At 33.4% G+C, this 20,277-nt stretch overlaps 1 protein-coding gene across 11 annotated transcripts in view; it reads left to right on the top strand.

The window, feature by feature from the left end:
* CHD9 (chromodomain helicase DNA binding protein 9) overlaps positions 1-20,277 on the top strand; it is a 244,096-nt gene that overhangs the window by 71,821 nt on the left and 151,998 nt on the right. For 7 of the 11 annotated variants that reach the window (XM_019932504.3, XM_019932505.3, XM_073795588.1 and 4 more), the window contains 2 exons: positions 2,905-3,013; positions 6,902-8,524. In XM_019932504.3, the coding sequence (XP_019788063.1) occupies positions 7,067-8,524 (1,458 nt within the window). In that variant the 5' untranslated portion in view covers positions 2,905-3,013; positions 6,902-7,066. Of the gene's footprint in view, positions 1-2,904; positions 3,014-6,901; positions 8,525-20,277 lie in introns of those variants that run through there. The other 4 variants (XM_073795587.1, XM_019932510.3, XM_019932507.3 and 1 more) reach the window with 1 other exon arrangement.

The raw sequence follows: 20,277 nt of genomic DNA, 5'->3' as shown, positions 1-20,277 counted from the left end.
TGGTGTGACCAGCATAAGTGAATATAACATTTTGTTTAACCAGCATCCTGTTGATGGACATCTAGGCTGTATTCAGTCTTTTGCTGGAGCAAATAATGCTGCAATAAATAGCTGTATCTGCCATTTCAGTCATACATGAACATATTTATGGAATAAATTGTTAGAAGGGAATTTGTTCAGTCAAAGGGTATGTGCACTTGAAATCTTTATGGATATTGGCAAATTTCTCTCCTTAGAGATTTCACCATTTTAGACTTCACAGCGATCATACGAGAGTATTTTTTTCCAACAACTTCACTAATATGTGTTATTAGACTTTGGAATTGTTGTGAGTCTGATAGGTGAAAGATGGTATATCAGTATGGTTCTGATTGACATTCTCTTACTTTGAATGAGAATATGAACTGACTCTTGGTATCCTTTGCCCATTTTTTTATTAGGCTATTAGTATTTTGTAGGAAATCTTGATATATTTAAAAATGAGCACGTCAGGGAATTCCCTGGCTGTCCAGTGGTTAGGATGCTGCGCTTCCACTGCAGGGGGCTGGGTTTCAGTCCCTGGCTGGGGAAGATCCTGCAACCTACACCGCAAGGCCTTTTAAAAAAAAAGAGCACTTCATCAGTAAATGAGTTGCAGTATTTCTCAGTTTGCTACTTTTCTTTTGTAATCTAGTTTATGATTTTTTTTTTTTTTTTTTTTTTTGGCCACGGCTTGCTGGATGTTAGTTTCCTGACAAGGGATTGAACCTGCACCTTTGGCAGTGAAAGCCACTTGACCACCAAGGAATTCCCTAATTTATGAATCTTTTCATAAAGTTATTTGTGTAATCTAATTAGTGATTCTTTCTTATTTCAGGGTGGTTTTACCTGGTTACTAGTATATTGTCACATAATTTATTAAGCTAGTAAATTCTGTACTATCTACCTGTCATGTACGTAGACGCACTATAGGAACCCTAGGGAAATTAGTAATATGGGACCAATAGTTGAAGGTTTATCCCTTTAACATTAAACTTTTATTTTAACCGTTTTAGATAAAATTTTTCCCATTTCAGTAAATGGGGAATATTTTGCCTATAGCTTTGAAAAGAGAAGCTTTAAGGGAGACATAAATCTTCAGGAATTTGAAGGATTGTCACAATTAGGTTTATTTTAAACAATCTCAAAGTAAATGCCTAGAAAGGAAGGAGGAAATTTGACTTGATGTAAAGAAGAACTTTCTAATAGGTATTCAAGCCTAGTTTGAATGCCTTAACAAGAGTTGTTTCTAGAAGTATACAGAACATTTTTTTTTTAAACAAAGAAATGGCAAACTCAAGTTTGCCAGCTTTTTATTTTGCCAAGTAAGAATATTCTTTTCTTTTTAATTTTAAAGATCTAATTGGCTTTATTAAATGATTCATGAATTGGGCAGCATCCCATCTAGCAAAGAGAGGAATTCCCAGGATATTCTTTAAAATGACTAATATCCTTGTCATTATCATTTAATTTTTTAAAATAATGTTTCTGGGTCCAACTTTAAGTGTTTTGGTCACTGTCATTGGAAGAGGTGATATTTGCTATCTAACAATAACTTCAAATGTTAGTAGCCACAGTAAAAATGTTAGTCAAGTGTTAAGCCAGAGAAGAAATTTTAATCGGTGAAATAGTTCCCTATTGCCTCTAGGATAAAGTCCACATTTCTTAACATGGCTAATAAAAGACCTGGATATCTGACTTCTGCTTGCCTCTCGACATCTCTCTATTGGGCTAATAGCATGCTCTGGCCACATTATGCTATTGAGTAGTTCCCAAAATGCCTTGTCCTGGCTCACCTCTCGGCATTTCTTTAGTGTTCCCTCTGTGCTCTTGCCAGTTTTAGGTACAATGCAAGAGAGTGAGGGGATTGTAAAAGACCTGTTCTCTACCCTGATAGAGGTTACAGCTTACGTGTAGAGTATTTTACCTTTCATCTTTGGAGCAGACAGGATTGTAGTTAATATTTTGTATAGTTACTTTTGTTCTTTGGGTTTTTTTTACAGATGAAAACAAAAAGTATGTGATCTTCTCAAGGTCATACAGCTAGAAGGTAGTAGAGCCAGGACTCAGGTCTAGTGTTTGTTTAAAGTATCATGTTCTTTCTAATTCCTGTGTAGTCATTCACTGATTTAGCAAAAATGTATTGCATGCCTACTATGCTAGGCAACATACTAAGGATACAAAGATTATAAAGGTGTTCCTTTTTTCCAAGGGTGTAGAGTCTGCTGGAGAGAAAAGGTAATATATTATCACAATGCAATATTATTTATTATTTATCATATGCACATTACTAGACAGGCTTGAGTAGGCAGAATCATTCTATAGGAGATGAATCCTAAACTGAATTTTCTCCAGGTACAAATATGAAATAGCTATAAGTAGCTCATAAACAAAGTAAAAATTAATGTAGCAGAAATTTAATACTGTATAGAAATGTTGCAGACATGACTATAATAGAGGACTGAATAATTTGGTAGGGATCAATGGTTGTATTAAGTTGGAAAAGCTATTAATGTGTGGAAATTACTGGGAAGGCTAATTCATTTAGTCTCAAAATTATTGAGAGACTTAGAGAATATAGAAATGTCTTGGAGAAAAAGCAACTATTAGACACTAAGGAAAGTAAATTTACCATTGAAGTAAGTTTATATATATATATATATATATATATATATATATATATTCTGTTATAGAACACATATTTAGAGGTCTTATTTTTACTCATATGACCCAGTTCAAATATCACCTCTTCTCTCTGCCTTTCCTGATCTTTTCCGGACATAATTAATTGCTATCCGATCTGTACTACCACAGTATAGTGATTTGTATACATCTCTGCTAAGACGTATATCATATTATTTGTTTATGTGTTTTCTTCCCCTCTAGATTATGAATTTTTTGAAGGCAGGGATTCTGTCCTATTGATAATTGAATCCATTTTATATGATCATCATCATGTTTGGCATCGGATGACTGTAGAAATGAAGATAGATAAGTAATTTGTTTTTGATTCTAAATACTTCTTTTAACTTTAGAAGAATTCTGTCCCCCAAATGTCTTAATTTAATGTACTTAATTGATAAGGCCCACTACAGCATTGCTCCAACTTGTATTTCCACCTTTATTTTCCACTTTTCTCCTTTTATATACTCTGCAGTGGTCATACAATTTCCTAAATATACTTCCTTCCTGCCTGCCATTTCTTTATTCCTGAATTCTTTGCCTGGCCTTTCCTTCCAATCCCTTTTCTAAGACCCCTTCAAATGCTAATTGTTCTAAGAAGCTTTTCCTGAATAACTTGCCAAGTATGCTCTCTTCTCTTTATAAATCACCTTATAGATAAACTTGTGCCTCTCAGGCCACGTTTATCATATTTTATTCAGTATATGACGTGCTTTTCTTGTGCCATTTACTCCTTATCTCCCCCATTTAGATTCTGAACTTCCTGAGGGCAGGGACTTTTGTAGTTTCTACAAAGCTGCTTTGGATGTAATGGACAGTCCATAAATATTTGCTTAATTAAATAGTTAAAATCGGACTGATGTGATGTTTTTATAAAGTTGGAAAATAGTACATTTACTAGAATGAAATAAGATGATAGCTCTTAAGAGGGGCTTAATTGATTAATCAATTAAGAAATTAATCAATTGTAGAATAAACTGTTCAAATCAGAAAAGATGACCATTTTTTTTAGATTTTATGGGCATGTTTTCATAGTTCACCTTTAGTTTCTATTTTTATAACTAAGGTTAATGACTTACATGTACCTTGTTGCATGTGAAATGTATATCTTCTTAGTATAGTAAGGTGTCTATATTCATTTCCCTCATTAGATGTTACTCTTCTGTTTGTACTTTTATAAAAGCACAAATATTGTATTATATTGGTAATGGTCTGTTTACTTGTCTGTATCCCCCTTCAGAGGTCAGTTATTCATCATCCTAGTGCCTAGAAGTTGTTTATCAATAAATGTTTGTTGGAAAAGTAGATAGCAAAATTGCTTTCTTAATTAAACTTTCTACTTCTCCCCATATTTTCGGTAGGCTTCGGGTTACATAAATGTAGAAAATACTTTGCTTTAGCATAATCTACCATAATGTACAAAAATTCAAAGACTATACCATTTCTTTCCTAAATGGAATATTACTGCTCTGATACATCATAAACGTATTTCCAGAACAGTGTTCTAAAAAACATTTAACTATTTCTTAAGAATAAAACAAATGTACAAGCCTGTAGTACATAAATTCAGAATGTTTTATATTTTATGTTCACTGTTATCAGAATAATTAAGAATATATGAACTAAAGTCATATGCTTCAGATAATTTACCTTCAGCATTCGATTGGGCAGTAGTTTTTTGTAGTACTGGGTTCTGAACTCTTGAAGTAATACATTCTGAATATTCAGGAAATTAATCAATTCTAAGATACATATTTTTTCTACTTTTAATATCTCTGATATCAGGATGTGTCTCAGTCACTGTCTGCCCGGTGGCTGTCAGGAAGTAGTTGTCATTGCCTTTGTGTACAAAAAATTAGTCATAGATTTTACATTGCCATCACTTCAGCTGGGCTATGTACATCGGTACTATACATGTTTAATTACTTAAAATGTCTCTAAAAAGATACACTATTATTCAGCTTCAAAAAAAAGTTGTTGATTATGCAGAGGGGCACAGAGACAGAGTAGCAGAGCATAAATTTAATATTAATGGAGCAAATATTTGTTGTTGAAGAAATGACAGCAATTCTACATTTTCTTACAGAGCAACAGTCAGGTATTTATGGACCAAAAAGAGTACTTCATGGGAGAGGAAATTCTCAAATCGTTTGGAATAAGTCTAAGTCTAAAAATGTTCTTAAAAGTTATTTCACAGATTATAAAATAAAAATTCAAAGTGGTATAATGTCATAGTTTATTTCTTCATGTTACATCAGCTAATAATGTACTTTGTATTTGATAACATACTGGATTTGGTAACCTCCATTGTAATTCTTCTTTTTTCCTCTTGGTAAATAATCATACGTCCATTAAAAAATATATAGGACGTTGCTTTTCTGACTATTGGGTTAGGTATACATAGATGTTCCCTTGTCTAGAGTCTATAGCTAAATATAAGGTATGTTCCAGAGAAGTGACTTAACCTACTTTATTATTATTATTATTTTGGTTAATGCTATGTTCAGTTCAGAACATATAGTACTCTATCTGCTTTGTCTCACAATTATAAAATCTGGAAAAATAATTTCTTTTTTTCTGCATTTGTACCTTTTTTAAAATTATATGTTTGTTAAAGCATTTGTATACCATTGTGATTGATAAGTCCATTTCTAGGTAAAATTAATATAGATTTTGGTAGTTTTTCCTTCTCAGAATTTTTCAGAAGTATTTCTTCATTTAAATAGTGAACAGACGTTTTGTTTAGGATATTTATATTTTCTAAAACGGACCTCCCAAAATAGAAGTTCTGGAAAAGTTTCTTAGACCTCTGCTAATTTTTGAATAAACTAATATGTAGAGAAGCAAGTATCTCCATTTGTGGTTCTCTGTGTAAGACAGTGGGGGCAGAACCCTAAATTACCTTTGTTGAAAATGTTTGGAATGAGTCCAGCCTGGAACAAAATTAGCCAGCCATTTCATATTAGATTAGCAAGTAACCTATTAGATCCTTTCCACACATAAATTGTATGTATGTATATGAGGTGTGTGTGTGTATAAATGTTACCATTTTTTTCTCTTGATATTATCGTAAGATTAATTTATTGCTTAGCTTAAGCTACTGTTTGTTTTTGCCTCAGCTTGATTATCAATACACTTTATTTGCACAGTTTAGTAGCTATAATAAGCAACGGATTATTCCAAATGATTTAATGGTGGGCCTCTTAGGGATAGAGTAACGAATATAACTGTTAACAGAAAGGTGCTTGGTTTTGCTACACAGATGTCTAAATCAGTTGGCTGTCAGTAGGCTGATCTTCCATGGTAGATGAACAAGAGGACCATGGTGGCAATATATTGCAACATCCCCAACATAGCACATGTCTGTGTTGTCTGTCAGCTGACCAGATGGCTAACTTTTATCTCATTTAGGGCCAGCTTATCATGACCTCATACAGTTGCTCTTCTTGATGTAGTTCCACATATACCATATGAAATAGTAGCTTTATCTGCTCAAGAGGTCTAGAGCAAAAGATCACAGCATATTTGCTAATCTAAGAGGATTCTGATGTCAGTTATCTTAGCAAGACATAACATTAAAATGTAATACATATATATTTTATACATGCTAGAGCTGCTGGGGAGTGATGGCCATTTCATGGTATGGGAGAGAGTCTGACATTCCATTCTCAAGTTTACTTTACATTCTGTCATTATAACATGTGAACTTCAAAATGAAGTAATATACATCATTACTTTTAAATGTATATAGTCATGTCCCCGTACTAGAAATTTTTTCCTTGTAGGGAATGTATATACATATATAAATAAATAGATCTTTATTGGAGTATAATTGCTTTACAATACTGTGTTAGTTTATGTTGCACAACAAAGCGAATCAGCCATATGCATACACATGTCCCCACATCTCCCTCTTGAGCCTCCCTCCCATCCTCCCTGTCCCAGCCCTGTCCCGGTCGTCATAAAGCACCGAGCCGATCTCCCTGTGCTCTGCTGCTGCTTCCCACCAGCCAACTATTCTACATTCGGTAGTGTATATATGTCGATTCCTTGTAAGGAATATTAATGAGCTATTTGCAATGAATTACTCTACCAAAACATACTGTACACTGAGATTTTATGTTTTTTAAATCATATGTAAACTTTGTTTGTAAAACTTCAATGAATATTCATTATCAAACTTTTTGTTCTTATTTCCTAGGATTCTGACACTTCCTGACATGTCGTTATCTAGAGCAATAATGAACATTGACCTGTTTCGGATTAGTTGATGACCTTTGGAAATGATCCATTAATATCTACTACAGAGAAGCTGAATATACTCCATTTGGAGTGAACAGCCCAGTTTGTTATTGAATTTTTCAAGATGACAGATCCAATGATGGACTTTTTTGATGATGCCAATCTGTTTGGTGAGACCTTAGAAGGTTTGTCAGATGATGCATTTGTACAACCAGGACCTGTTTCACTAGTTGATGAATTGAACTTGGGTGCAGAATTTGAACCTTTGCACATAGACTCACTGAACCATGTTCAAGGTACTCCAACACATCAGAAGATGACTGATTATGAACAGTTAAATCAGTTTGATTCAATGAAATTTCACCAAGTTAATCAGTCTTTTGGTAGCCCAGCTGAACATGTGTTATCTCCACACTCTCAGTTTAACTGTTCTCCGATCCACCCTCAGAACCAGCCCAATGGTTTGTTTCCAGATGTAGCAGATGGCAGTCCAATGTGGGGCCATCAGACAGCTACTAGCATTTCAAGTCAAAATGGGTCTCCTTTTCACCAACAAGGACATTCTCACTCTATGCATCAAACTAAAAGCTTTGTGGCACACCATGACTTTGCCTTATTTCAGGCCAATGAACAACAAACACAGTGCACTTCGCTACGCTCACAACAAAACAGAAATAATCTTAACCCAGGGCAAAATTCTCTTAGCCAGTCTAAAAATTTTATGGATGTTAATGTTTCTGGTCCACACAGAGTCAGTGTTAACCATCCACCACAAATTAATAATGCATCTACTTCACAGCAGTCCCTTTCGATGCAGCAATTTTCTCAAACGTCAAATCCTTCAGTACACTTCCTGAAGTGTAGCAATCATCAAGAAGGAAATTTTAATGGACCTTCTCCAAATATGACTTCTTGTTCTGTCAGTAATTCACAGCAGTTTTCTTCACATTATTCCTTTTCCAGTAATCATGTGTCACCAAATAGTCTTCTTCAGTCCTCTGCAGTTCTTGCACCTAATCATACAAATCAGACTTTATCTGATTTTACTGGGAGTAATTCCTTTTCACCTCATAGGGGAATCAAGCAAGAATCGACTCAGCATATGCTAAATCCCAATACATCGCTGCATTCAAATAACTTCCAAATGTTGCATTCATCACATCCTCAGGGTAATTACAGCAATTCAAAATTATCTCCTGTTCACATGAACTTCCCGGATCCTGTTGACTCAGGAACTCAAATGGGCCATTTCAATGATCATGTAGAAACTAACGGCTTTTCATCTTTGGAAGAGAATTTACTTCATCAAGTGGAATCTCAAACTGAGCCGTTCACAGGACTTGACCCAGAAGACCTCCTTCAGGAGGGTCTCCTTCCCCAATTTGATGAGTCAGCATTTGGACAAGATAATTCAAGTCATGTTTTAGATCATGACCTTGATCGGCAATTTACTTCACATCTCGTAACACGGCCTTCTGATATGGCTCAAACTCAGTTGCATACTCAGGCTCGGAGTTGGCATTCATCACTTTCTAATCATCAGCATTTACATGACAGAAATCGCCTATGTTTACAGCGACAGGTATGTAGCTCTAATTTTGGTGGTTTGGGGTGGGGTGAGTTTTTACTCATTGAGTTAATTTCATATGAGACATATTCAGAATTTCTCAAACTCAGTCATTCTGTCAGGTGAATGTATATTTTGATAAAGGTTTCTATTTTCAGTAGTCTCATATTTGAAAGTTTCATTCATTGATGTGCTCAAAGCAATAGACTTCTATATTTAGAAAATTATAAGGTATTAAGACGTCTGTTGTAACTTTCAATTATGATTGCCTTTAACAGAAAGATTTATTATCAAAAACAAACAAAAACTTAACCATAATTAAAAGGAAAACAATAGATTGGGAACATTTTGTTGCAAATATAATGGGTGTAGAGTTAATATTCCTATAAAAAACTCATATAATTTGATAATATCTCAGTTGATAATTGGTTAAAACATAAAAGCTGAAATTCACAGAAATTGGAAGTAGAATTAGTAAACATAACGTTCAGAATAATATGCAACTTTAGTAATAACTCAGTTGCAGTGTGGTTTCATTTTTACGTACTAGAAAAAAATTTGTTTTTGTTTAATAGACTTTATTTTTTTGTGAGCAGTCTTTTTTTTTTTCATCTTTATTGGAGTATAATTGCTTTACAATGGTGTGCTAGTTTCTGCTTTATAACAAAGTGAATCAGTTATACATATACATATGTTCCCATATCTCTTCCACTTGCGTCTCCCTCCCTCCCATCCTCCCTATCCCACCCCTCTAGGTGGTCACAAAGCACCGAGCTGATCTCCCTGTGCTATACGGCTGCTTCCCACTAGCTATCTATTTTACGTTTGGTAGTGTATATATGTCCATGCCACTCTCTCGCTTTGTCACAGCTTACCCTTCCCCCTCCCCAGAAAAAATTTTTTAATTTTGATGCTTAACACTGGCAAATTTATGGCGAAATTGGAACTTTTACATAGCTTTGTAATTGATACAGATATTTTGGAAAGCAATTTGGTGGCATGTTTGAGTATACAAATACTTTATTACAATAACCCAAACATAGCAAAAGTAATATACCCAAAGGTATTTATCTTGCTGTATCTATAAGGGAAAATTGGAAACAGCACAGTTTGTTATCATATCCGTATTAGATGGACTATTATAGGCATTAAAAAGACTTTGATAATACGTTAGTGATAGGGGAAAAGCATAATTCAAAATTAAGATCACAGTAAAGTGGTTAAGAGTACAGGCTTTGGTTCCAGACTACCGGGGTTAGAATCTTGGCTCATGTTACTTATTTGGTGCATGACTTTTAGCTATTTAATAATTCCTATGCATCTCATTTGCTTCATCTTTAAATAAGGAAAATAAAAGGGCTTTGATAAGGATGAAGAGAGTTGTAACATGTAAAAGTGCTTAAAACCATGCCTAGCATATAATAAGCACTTAATAAATGTTTTTATAAGTATAAATTTAATTTTTTAATTAAATTAAATTAAAATTATAATTTTTCATAGCAGTATGAAAATATACATATGAAAAATACTGAAAGGAAATAGATTATTTTAGGGTAGTGCAATTACACTTTCCTTTGTTTTTTATAGCTTTTGTCATGTGAATGTATTACTTTAAAAATTTTTTTAAATGTATTTAATGCAATATTTTTATCATTTTTCTGAAAGTTTGTTGTTAAATTAAAGATTTATAAAACGCTTCAGTACGTTGTTTACTTGTGAGATTTGGAGGACAATGAAGTATACCATGGTTCTTGAAACTAAGTATTTAGGAACCATTTTTGAAGTGTTTGAAAAAGATAAAATCTTTTTCTTTTCCTTTGGGAATCATGATATTTTCAGTACAGCTTTTGAATTGTCTAGATAGATTTAAGATATTTAAAAGGGACTTGTAAACTCTCCTCCTCCCCTTCTTTTTGTGGCCTGAATATAATAATATTATGATTTTGCTCCCTCTGCTGGAAGAGGATCAAGCATCTTAGTTAGAAGGACCCTGGGGAAAAACCTCTACTGATTGAACCTAGGGTCATCTATCTACTTTTTATGTAGGTATCTGTCTACCTTGACTAATTAATTTGTCCAGCATATAATTGAAGTTATAAAATCTGAAGTTTATTAACTTCTTTTCTTAATTGTATTTTTCTGAGGATTTTTTTTTTTAATTCATGTTTTCCTAAACATGTTCTACGAGCTTTAAAAAGAAGTACAGTTTCCCTTTTATAGATTTGGAATGAATGGAGGATAATTATAAATATCTAAAGTAGTCCCTAATACTAATATCTAGATATTAGTACTAAACTTAATACTAATATTTAGGTATCAGTACTTAGTACCATCGGAGAGAAACTTTTTTCAGACCCAACAGCAGCAGCTTTTAATAAATCATCTTATCTACACTGATACATTCATAAGGTTTTATTTAAATCTACTCACCTTTTTGTTTCAGAGTTTGTTTTGTTTTACTAACTTCTTATTCTTTTTGTTACATGTTTAAAAACTGATAAAGGGCAGCTGGCTTTGAATACTTATCTGACTTATTGAAAGTCTGTTCTCAAGTTTCCTATTATTTCTTAGTGTTAAGACTTAGAGTTGGACATTTTTCATTGTCGGGGTGAAGAATAGAGATGGATTGGTAGAGAAGGTAGGAGATTGATTATGATTAATATGGATTGCATATAGGTGTTATATGTACAGAATTATGTCAGATATCCTAAATATGTGAAATTTAAATTATTTAATATTTATAATTTATGACAAATTGTGGCAGAGCATATAAGTCTTTTATCTGTGTAATTTTTGGCATTTTCTGAACAGTTATGGTTACGACGTAGACAGAATGTTACACTATTACAGTTTTCCCCAGGTTCTATGAAAAGAATTTTTTTCCTAGGTTTTTTTTTTTTTTTTTAACTCTCTTAAACGTAGTAATTTCATTTCAGACTAAATTAGCATTGTTAAATATGTGTATAGAATAAAGTGGTATAATTTTTGGTTTATCAAAATTTTAAAAAAGGACACATATTGTTATAGCCAAAATAAGATATTTATTAATCTACTGTTTGAAAACTCACGGATGGCTCTCTATTTAGAATTTTAGAAAGCTTCACTGAGAATATTGGATATGTAAAGAATATTTCTAAGCCTTGCTTTTTATTATTCCCCAACTGAGGTAGGGTGTTTGTGGATATAATTTCAAATGTCTTAGAGTCTGTGTCAATCATTAAAAACAGTGAATATTGCTGAGAACATTTCTTATATAATTGACTCTAGAATTTTACCATTTAAAAAAGAGAAGAGAAAAAAGGTGAGAAGCAACAGGAAGTGTTTCTAAATGTAAATACTCACAAACCATAATAGAGAAATACTAGCTTATTTTCATCTCTAACTTTTATAGCAAAGGAATTTTGAGAGAATAATACTATCAACTTTTCATTGCTCTTTTATGACATACTGCTATTTTGTAACACAAAATCTTTCATTTTTGTCTTCTTATTTGTAAAGTGGAAACACTCTATGGAGCAGTGTGCGATCTCTCAATATTTGTAAATTAAATTTACTGTAAAAGTTCTACAGCAGTGAAAGATATGTGGGATAGCTAAAATAGCAATCAACACAGGAGATAGAATTTTATGATGTATATAATTGTACATAATTCCTTGTTGGCTTTTGTATTCTGATGAATTTATTACTTTATTTAATACCTTGAATTTTTATTTTTTTTCCCCTGAAGGTAGGGAAACTTATTTATTAGTTTAAAAAAAAGAAACTTAGAGAAAGGTTAGAACAGCCAATGTAAGGAACATTTTAAAATATTGGATTTTTGAGAATTCCCTGGCAGTCCATTGGTTAGGACTCCTCGCTTTCACTGCAGGGGGCACAGGTTCAGTCCCTGGTCAGGGAACTGAGATCCCACAAGCCACTCGGTGCGGCCAGATAAATAAATAATAAAATACTGGATTTTTTTCTGATGAAAAATTTAATACATAATCATTATTTTAAAATTGGACCACAGAGAACAGATGAAAAATGAGTTACTTGTAATATCACTATATCCCTGTTGACATTTTGTTGTATAAGTTTTCAGTGAGACCTGTTGTCTGTCTCTTCCCTGTCCTCCACCTACATATTTTTGCATTTTTAAGAAACAAGGTCGAGATCACATAGTTTATGCTGTTTGGCAAATTGCTTTTTTAACCTTCCAATTAATATGTTGCAGACATTTTTCATGTCATAAAATATTTTTCTGAAAATGAATTTGAATGGCTAAAAGTTTGCCATATTGTAAGGTTGCTAAATACCTTATAACAGTAAAGTTATTATTGAGATCTGGAAAAATCTGAATCAAGGTAATTAAAATATGTTTATATTTTTGTTGTGTTTATTACCATAATAGTTCAATTTAAAGTAGGTACAGAGTAGTAAGCAAAAATTAGGATAACTAGCACTATGATAGAGCACTATGTTTGTGCCACTGTTGTAAATACTTAACATATATTATTAACACATTGATCTTTCACAACAGTCCTTTTATTTGGAGTCAGTTATTTCCTTCAGTTTCCACAGGAGGAAACTGAGGTACAGAAAAGTTAAGTAATATACCGCAAGTTACACAGCCAATGTAGAGACAACCAGTGGCCAGACTGGATTCAAATCAGATTTGACTCCATTATATATGGTCTTAACTACTTTCACTTACTTCAAAGTATATTATTAATGCAGTGTAATGTATAACAATAATATACTAAATGATTTCTCGCTTCTCACCTCACCCTCCACCCCTTTAAAAATCTACCTTACTGATGAGGCAGAAACTTGCTTTAGAATCTTTAAGTGGAGAAGACCATTCATCTCATGTTTTCTGGCAGATAGTTTGTTCATTATCAGAGGGAAAAACAACGCCAAAACAACAAAGAACAAAAGTAAAGTGAAATAACTGTTGCTTGCAAAAGTGTTTTGACATTTTTAAAATAAGATTGTGTTTAAGATGATAACAAATGCCCTAAAAGTAAACCTGATAATTATCTTCAGATGTTTGAAGGACTTTAGAGGTCAGAATTGGGTCTACTAAGTGGAAGTCACAGAAAAACAGATTAGTATAAGGAAGTTTGAAGTAAAGCTCTTTCACTGAAAGTAGGGAGATGGAATGGCTCAGATGTGTCACAGAAGGAATTCCTGCAGTGGATGGAAAATGGACTAAATTGGTAGGTTCTTTTCAACTCTTAAGATTCTATGGTTGTTAATTTTGGGTTTCTTTGTAAGATATATCATTCATATTGCCTGTTTAGCTCCTGAGTGGCAATTACAAATAAGGAAGAAAGGTAAGGAAATGTGACAAGTTCTCTGCTATCCAGGAACATCAGGGAATTATTTATCATAGATGGGTAAATTTTCCAGATAGTTGAAATGTATTCTATTAAGCATCAAAATCTTTAATTATATGGCTCCCTGCCCCCCCACCCCCTCCAAGGGTGATGGTGATGGTGGTAGAATGATCAGTTAGGAAAAGATGAAAAGAAATCTTAGATTTTTATAGGGAGGTCTTGTATGTTCAAATTTGTTATGGTTATTGTTACACCTCCAGGAATCACCCTCACTTAAGTAAGAATTTACTGGAACACATAAGATATTTGAAAGTTATCTTAATCAGAAGCACAGCTGATTTTGCCTGTAAGTGAAATTGTTATGGAAAAAAAAGGAGGAAAACCTCTCTAAAACTAAATGTAAACCTAAAGCAAGGAACTTGCTATACTTTGCTCATACCCATTGAATTCAGAGGATCCCAAGCTCTTTGCTAGTTTTTTTGGTTTTTTGGTTTTGGGTTTTGGGGTTTTTTTTTTTTTTAATAGTCATAACTTTTCCACATCAAAAAATCAACAGATAACGAATAATTTAAAAACTTGTCACTCCGCTTATGCATAATTTAAATTTTTATAAAGTAACATCCCTCTGTTTATCAGAATTTGTTTAAATCTTTATGCATTTGGCAAGGTATTGCTTATAAGAAGTTTCAAAATTCTTTGCTGTCAAAACCAAAACACAAAATAGAAATTCTATGCAGGAATTTCCCTTTTAGTTGCTTTTTTTCAGTTATAGTGGACTAGTTTTTGACATTTCTGTCAAATCTTCTAGATTAAAATGTTCTGTTTGGACTGGGAATTTCTGGAATATTAGCTAGTTCTAAAATATGATCTTAATTATTAAACTGTGTACTATATTGTAGAAGGATTGATCTCTGCATTGAGTAACAGAAACTCTAGTTGTTAACAGTAGCTTTAAGGCTGTTGACTTCTGACATGCATACTTAAGGGTGAGAGGTGAACAGGAAGTGAATTCCAGGGGTGGGGAAGAGGCGGCAGTTGGTGAGAAATAGTGCAGTGTGTGAAGCGCATGAGATTCAAGCCAAACTTCAAAGTAGGTCTAACAAAGTTTTGTTGTATTTAAGTCTTTTTTTTTTTTACCCTTGCTATTTTTTTAAGTTGAAGTATGGTTGATGTATATAAGTTACAGGTGTATATTGTATTTAATTTTATTGATGAGGTGCACTCCCAAATACCTTAGGACCACTCAGTCATTTACTTATCATTATTAATATCTGAAATTGAAAAAAAATGTGTTAGGGGCTACTGAGCCATCAAACTTTATTCCTATTACGATAATATGAATACACAGTTGTTTTGGAGTACTTAAATATGGGAGATCAGGTTTGTTTGGGTAATTGGACTGAAATGATTTTAAATTAAGGAAATATTTTAACACAATATGGTATGGGTAATATATGGAAAGAGATAGAAAGTGCATGGTTACTGAAAACTGCAGTCTAAGCTTTAGGAAGCTTAGACTGCAGTTTTCAGTTAAATAAAATCTGATAATTTATTCGGGTCAACTATGCAAATAACTTGCACATTTATTATGCAAGTAATACCTTACAAATTATGAAAGGGCAATCTTTTTTTTGTATTGAAGTTTTGTATTATTTACAATGTTTTATTAGTTTCAGGTGTACAACATAGTGATTCAATATTTTTATGGATTATATTCCATTTAAAGCTATTACAAGATAATAATGGCTAAGAACCAATCTCTAAGCAAAGTTTTTCCTTACATGAATATGTTTGTATACCTGAAAATAGTACAAGTTTACATGGAACATTTCATGGAATCATAGAATTTTAGAGCTGGATAATATTTTACTCTATCCTCATACAAAAAGCAAAAACAGTGTTAGGTCATTTTGCTTGCTGTCATATAACTGCTTAACATTCCTTTTTATAGTTTTCAAGGGTGTTCAGAAGCGAGAATGATACCACACTATGGTGAGGCACTTACAATTAATGTGTTGTAAGATACAGTTACAACTGGTTGTCTCCAAATTGAGAAATATCTTTGAGTTGCTGGGTTTTGTGTTTTTTGTGTGTTTTTTTTTTCCATGTATACCTTTCAACGTATCTTCAGTTTATAACTATCCTTTTAGTGTTAAAAAGTGCACCCTTATTGTATCTGTCAAATGTAGATATAAACTGTAGATGTGTGAATGAATGAATTTTATATAACCTCTGTGTTTTGGAAAGTTGCATTTTTGCTGCTTTTATTTGTTTGGTATTTATTAGATGTCTACCAGGTGTAAGAGATTATGCTGGGCACTGAAGTTACAAAAATGAGTCAGATATGGTCCTTTGCCTTTGAAGAACTCAAATTGAAAATTAAGTCATACTTTCCCATTGATCTATATTATAATTTCAGAGGGGTTCTCTTTTCATTTGTGATTCAGTTTCAGTTGATAGAGGTTTCTAGCACTTTCCCTTAGCTTTCCAAGTACGTGATTTGGAATGAGTGATAATTACAAACAATTAATTTCTTTGATCCATCCAATTTAAAGAAGGTATCCCTCTAAGTTTCTAGATTAGCCCTTTGTTTCATGACATTTTGGCAGTCTGTACTTACTTGATCCTTCATATATATTTTATATACATATTATAATATGTGTACATATAATATATAACTGTCTAAGGTCCAGTGGCTCTTGTAAATGGCAGAGTCAAGAAAGAAGGCCCTTTTCTTTTGAGCTTCTAATCTACTTAAATTTATTACAAACTATTACAAAAGTTTTTTTAAAAAAAAACCAACAAAACAACAACAAAAAAACCCCTGTGCTGTCTGAGTCAACTTTGAGCACTACTTTTTTGTCAAAAGAGAAATAACTAGTTACTGAGAGATATACTTAAACGATTATATTGCTAAATAAATTTCTCAGGATTTTTTTCCTTTAAATTCCTCAAATGAAAGTAAGACATTTAGAAGTAATTTTTAAAAACTAATATGGTAAACATTCAGAGTGTAATTAGAGATAGAAATAATAAAACAAGTTGCATAGTATTTTTAAGTGGTTTTACTTACATTATTTGAATTTTTTAGTAATAATCTGGGGTATATATAAGTTGGTATTATTTCTTAGAGTTTACAGATCAAGTATTTGAGGTGTCAAGAGGGAAAGTGACCTGTCTAAAACCAGACAGCTACTAATGGTTTAGCAGAAACTTAACTCTAAATTCACTGTGTTTTCTACCGTATCAACTCATAAGACCATAAGCAACAAACATATTCACTGAGCACCTTCTACTTATATATCAGGTACTGTGCTGGGTACTGACATTACAAATACAGAGAGACTTACTTCTAAGGCTAGGCCTGCAAATCTGTATTTTTCTTATTTTACAAGAAAAAAGGTGACTTCAAGTCAGTTTAAGCAATATTAGAAATATCAATATTATGAATTTCTTCAAACTGTTTATATTGAAAGCATTATTTGCTTTTCCTAACTTTTTATTTTGAAAAAGTTTACACTTAGAGGAAAGTTGAAAGAATAATACAGTGGACATCTATATACCATTCACATAGACTCACTGTTAACTTTTTGCCACATTTGCTTTCTCACTTTATTTTTATTTTAAATAAAAGTTACTTTTACTAAGTGATAAAACATCAATAACAGAAAATCGTATAATCAAATTCAGATTTCTTAAATTATCCTAATAATTTTTATAGATGTTTGTTTTAAAATCCAGAATCCAATCAAAGGTCAGGCATTGCATTTAGTTGTTATGTCTCTTTAATATTCTTTAACCTAATACAGGCTTTTCATGCCTTTTTGTTGTTCTTTCCTGACGTCACCATTGTTTTAAAAGTCCAGACCTGTTGTCTGTATTTGTCTAGTTGTTTGGTCATAATTCAAATTAAACATTTCTTGGTGAGGGTGCCACATAGATGATTTTTGTATACTTCTATTGGGTTACATTAGGAGACATGATTTTAGTTTGTCCCATTATTGGTGATGCTAAGTTTTATCACTTAGTAAAAGTACCTTCATCCCTTTGTAATTAATAGGTGGGATTTTTCTATAAAGAGTTGGACCCATGGATTTAAAAAAAACATTGAATATGTTATAATCCGTTGCCATTATTATTATTTTTGAATATTTTGCCAGTGGGAATCTTTGCAAGCCAACTCTTGCCGTTCTAACATGTCCTCATTAGTCTCTAAGTACTTCTACTTTCTGGTGTAAGAAGATGTATTTAATTTCCTTGCCTCAGACCTGGAATCAGCCATTTCTTTAAGGAGCTCATTTGCTTTATTTATCCTGTGTAATGCCACAGGATCTGAGTACTGTTGTGTAATTTCTTAGCTGTGTTTTTGTGTTGGAAGCTTGTGATTCCAGAAATTTTGGATTCAATTTCAGAAGTACTTTGTCACCATCTATGATTTCGTGTGGTGCTGTGCTATGTATGAAATAAGAAGTGGTCCTTGCTTGGTATTTGATTTAGGTTAAACTCATATTGAACAGAGGGATTTAAGTTTTCTTAAAAGTTGGATACAAAATTTTGAGAACATACTCTGTGCTAAGCACTGATGTAGGTGTAGTTCTAAGACAGCTTTGTCTATAAGACACTCGTTTATGAATTCAGTAAACATTTTGAACACCTGTCATATGTAAGACAATATATGATGCATTCTGCTTTTCTTGTAACTCATGAGGGAGATAAGACCCATATTACAAATATGCATGAACCTCCAGTATTATATGTTTAGACATAATATATAAATGATCTAAAATGATGGTGAATACTAAAGTTTTACCTAGCTTTGTAAGATATTTACATGTGTTTCTCCTTTGAGAATTGATAATATTTCAAGTTTATCAATGAAAGTGATTTAGTTTAAGCATCTGTTGACTGCCTAGTATGTGAAGAGATGTAGTTGACAGCTACAAAAGTGAAACATGTCCACTGAATGTATTTAGAAAAAATTTAGCACAAACAAGAAAAGTTACCCCTCATCTCATGAACTAGAAATAATCACTTTTTATATTTTGGGGCTATATGCTTTTTTTGTTTGTTTGTTTGTTTGTTTGTTTGTTTGCGGTACGCAGGCCTCTCACCGCTGCGGCCTCTCCCGTTGCGGAGCACAGGCTCCGGACGCGCAGGCCCAGCGGCCATGGCTCACGGGCCCAGCCGCTCCACGGCACGTGGGACCCTCCCGGACCGGGGCACGAACCCGTGTACCCTGCATCGGCAGGCGGAGTCCCAACCACTGCGCCACCAGGGAAGCCCGGGGCTATATGCTTTTAGTCTTACACTCTATAACCATTTACCTATTTGTTTTCTATATCAAATTTTCAGCTTAATTTAGGTATAATTGACATATAATAAACTGAACATATTTAAAGTATGCAATTTGATAAATTTTGACATGTATATACCTGGGAAACCATCATCACAATCAAGATAATTAACATATTCATCACCCCAAAAAGTTCCCTATTGTTCCTTTGTAATCCTTTCTTCCATCCTCCACTCCCCCCCCCCCCCCACCACCACCAAGGCAACCACTGATCTGATTTCTGTCAGTGTAGATTAGTTGGCATTTTCTAGAATGTTGTATAATGGAATAATATGGTTTGTACTCTTTTTTAATCTGGCTTCTTTTACTCAGCATAACTATTTTGAGATTCATCCAGTAGTTGCAGGTATAATATTTCATTCCTTTCAGTTGCTAAGTAGTATTCCATTATATGGATACACCACAATTTGTTTATCCATTCACTTGTTGGTGGATATTGTTTCTGGTTTGGGGTTACTGTGAATAAAGATGCTATGAACATTTGTGTACAGTCTTTGCAAGTAAATACTTTTATTACCACTGGGGAAATAATTTAAGCCATTCTAAGGAGTGGGTAGTGGTGTCTTATTGTGATTTTAATTTGCATTGCCTTAATCATTCATGATGTTGAATATCTTTTCATGTGCTTACTGCCATCCACATATCTTCTTTGGTGAAGTTTCTGTCCAAATTGTTTGCCCATTTAAAAAATTGGGTTATTTTTTATTATTGAGTTGTAGTATTCTAGCTGTCAGATATATGTTTTGCAAATCTTTTCTACCAGTCTGTGGCTTCCCTTTTCTTTTTTTTTTTTTTTTTTTTTTTGCGGTACGCGGGCCTCTCACTGTTGTGGCCTCTCCCGTTGCGGAGCACAGGCTCCGGACGCGCAGGCTCAGCGGCCATGGTTCACAGGCCCAGCCGCTCCACGGCATGTGGGATCCTCCCAGACCGGGGCACGAACCCATGTCCCCTGCATCGGCAGGCGGACTCTCAACCACTGCGCCACCAGGGAAGCCCCTCCCTTTTCTTAATAGTATATGTTGAAGTGGAAAAGTTTTTAATTTTGAACAACTCCTATTCATTACTTTCCTTTTATAGACTGTGCTTGTTTAATATTT

Source organism: Tursiops truncatus, chromosome 19, assembly GCF_011762595.2.
Source record: "Tursiops truncatus isolate mTurTru1 chromosome 19, mTurTru1.mat.Y, whole genome shotgun sequence".
Classification (NCBI taxonomy): Eukaryota; Metazoa; Chordata; class Mammalia; order Artiodactyla; family Delphinidae; genus Tursiops; species Tursiops truncatus.
This window is presented reverse-complemented; position numbering and strand designations above follow the sequence as displayed.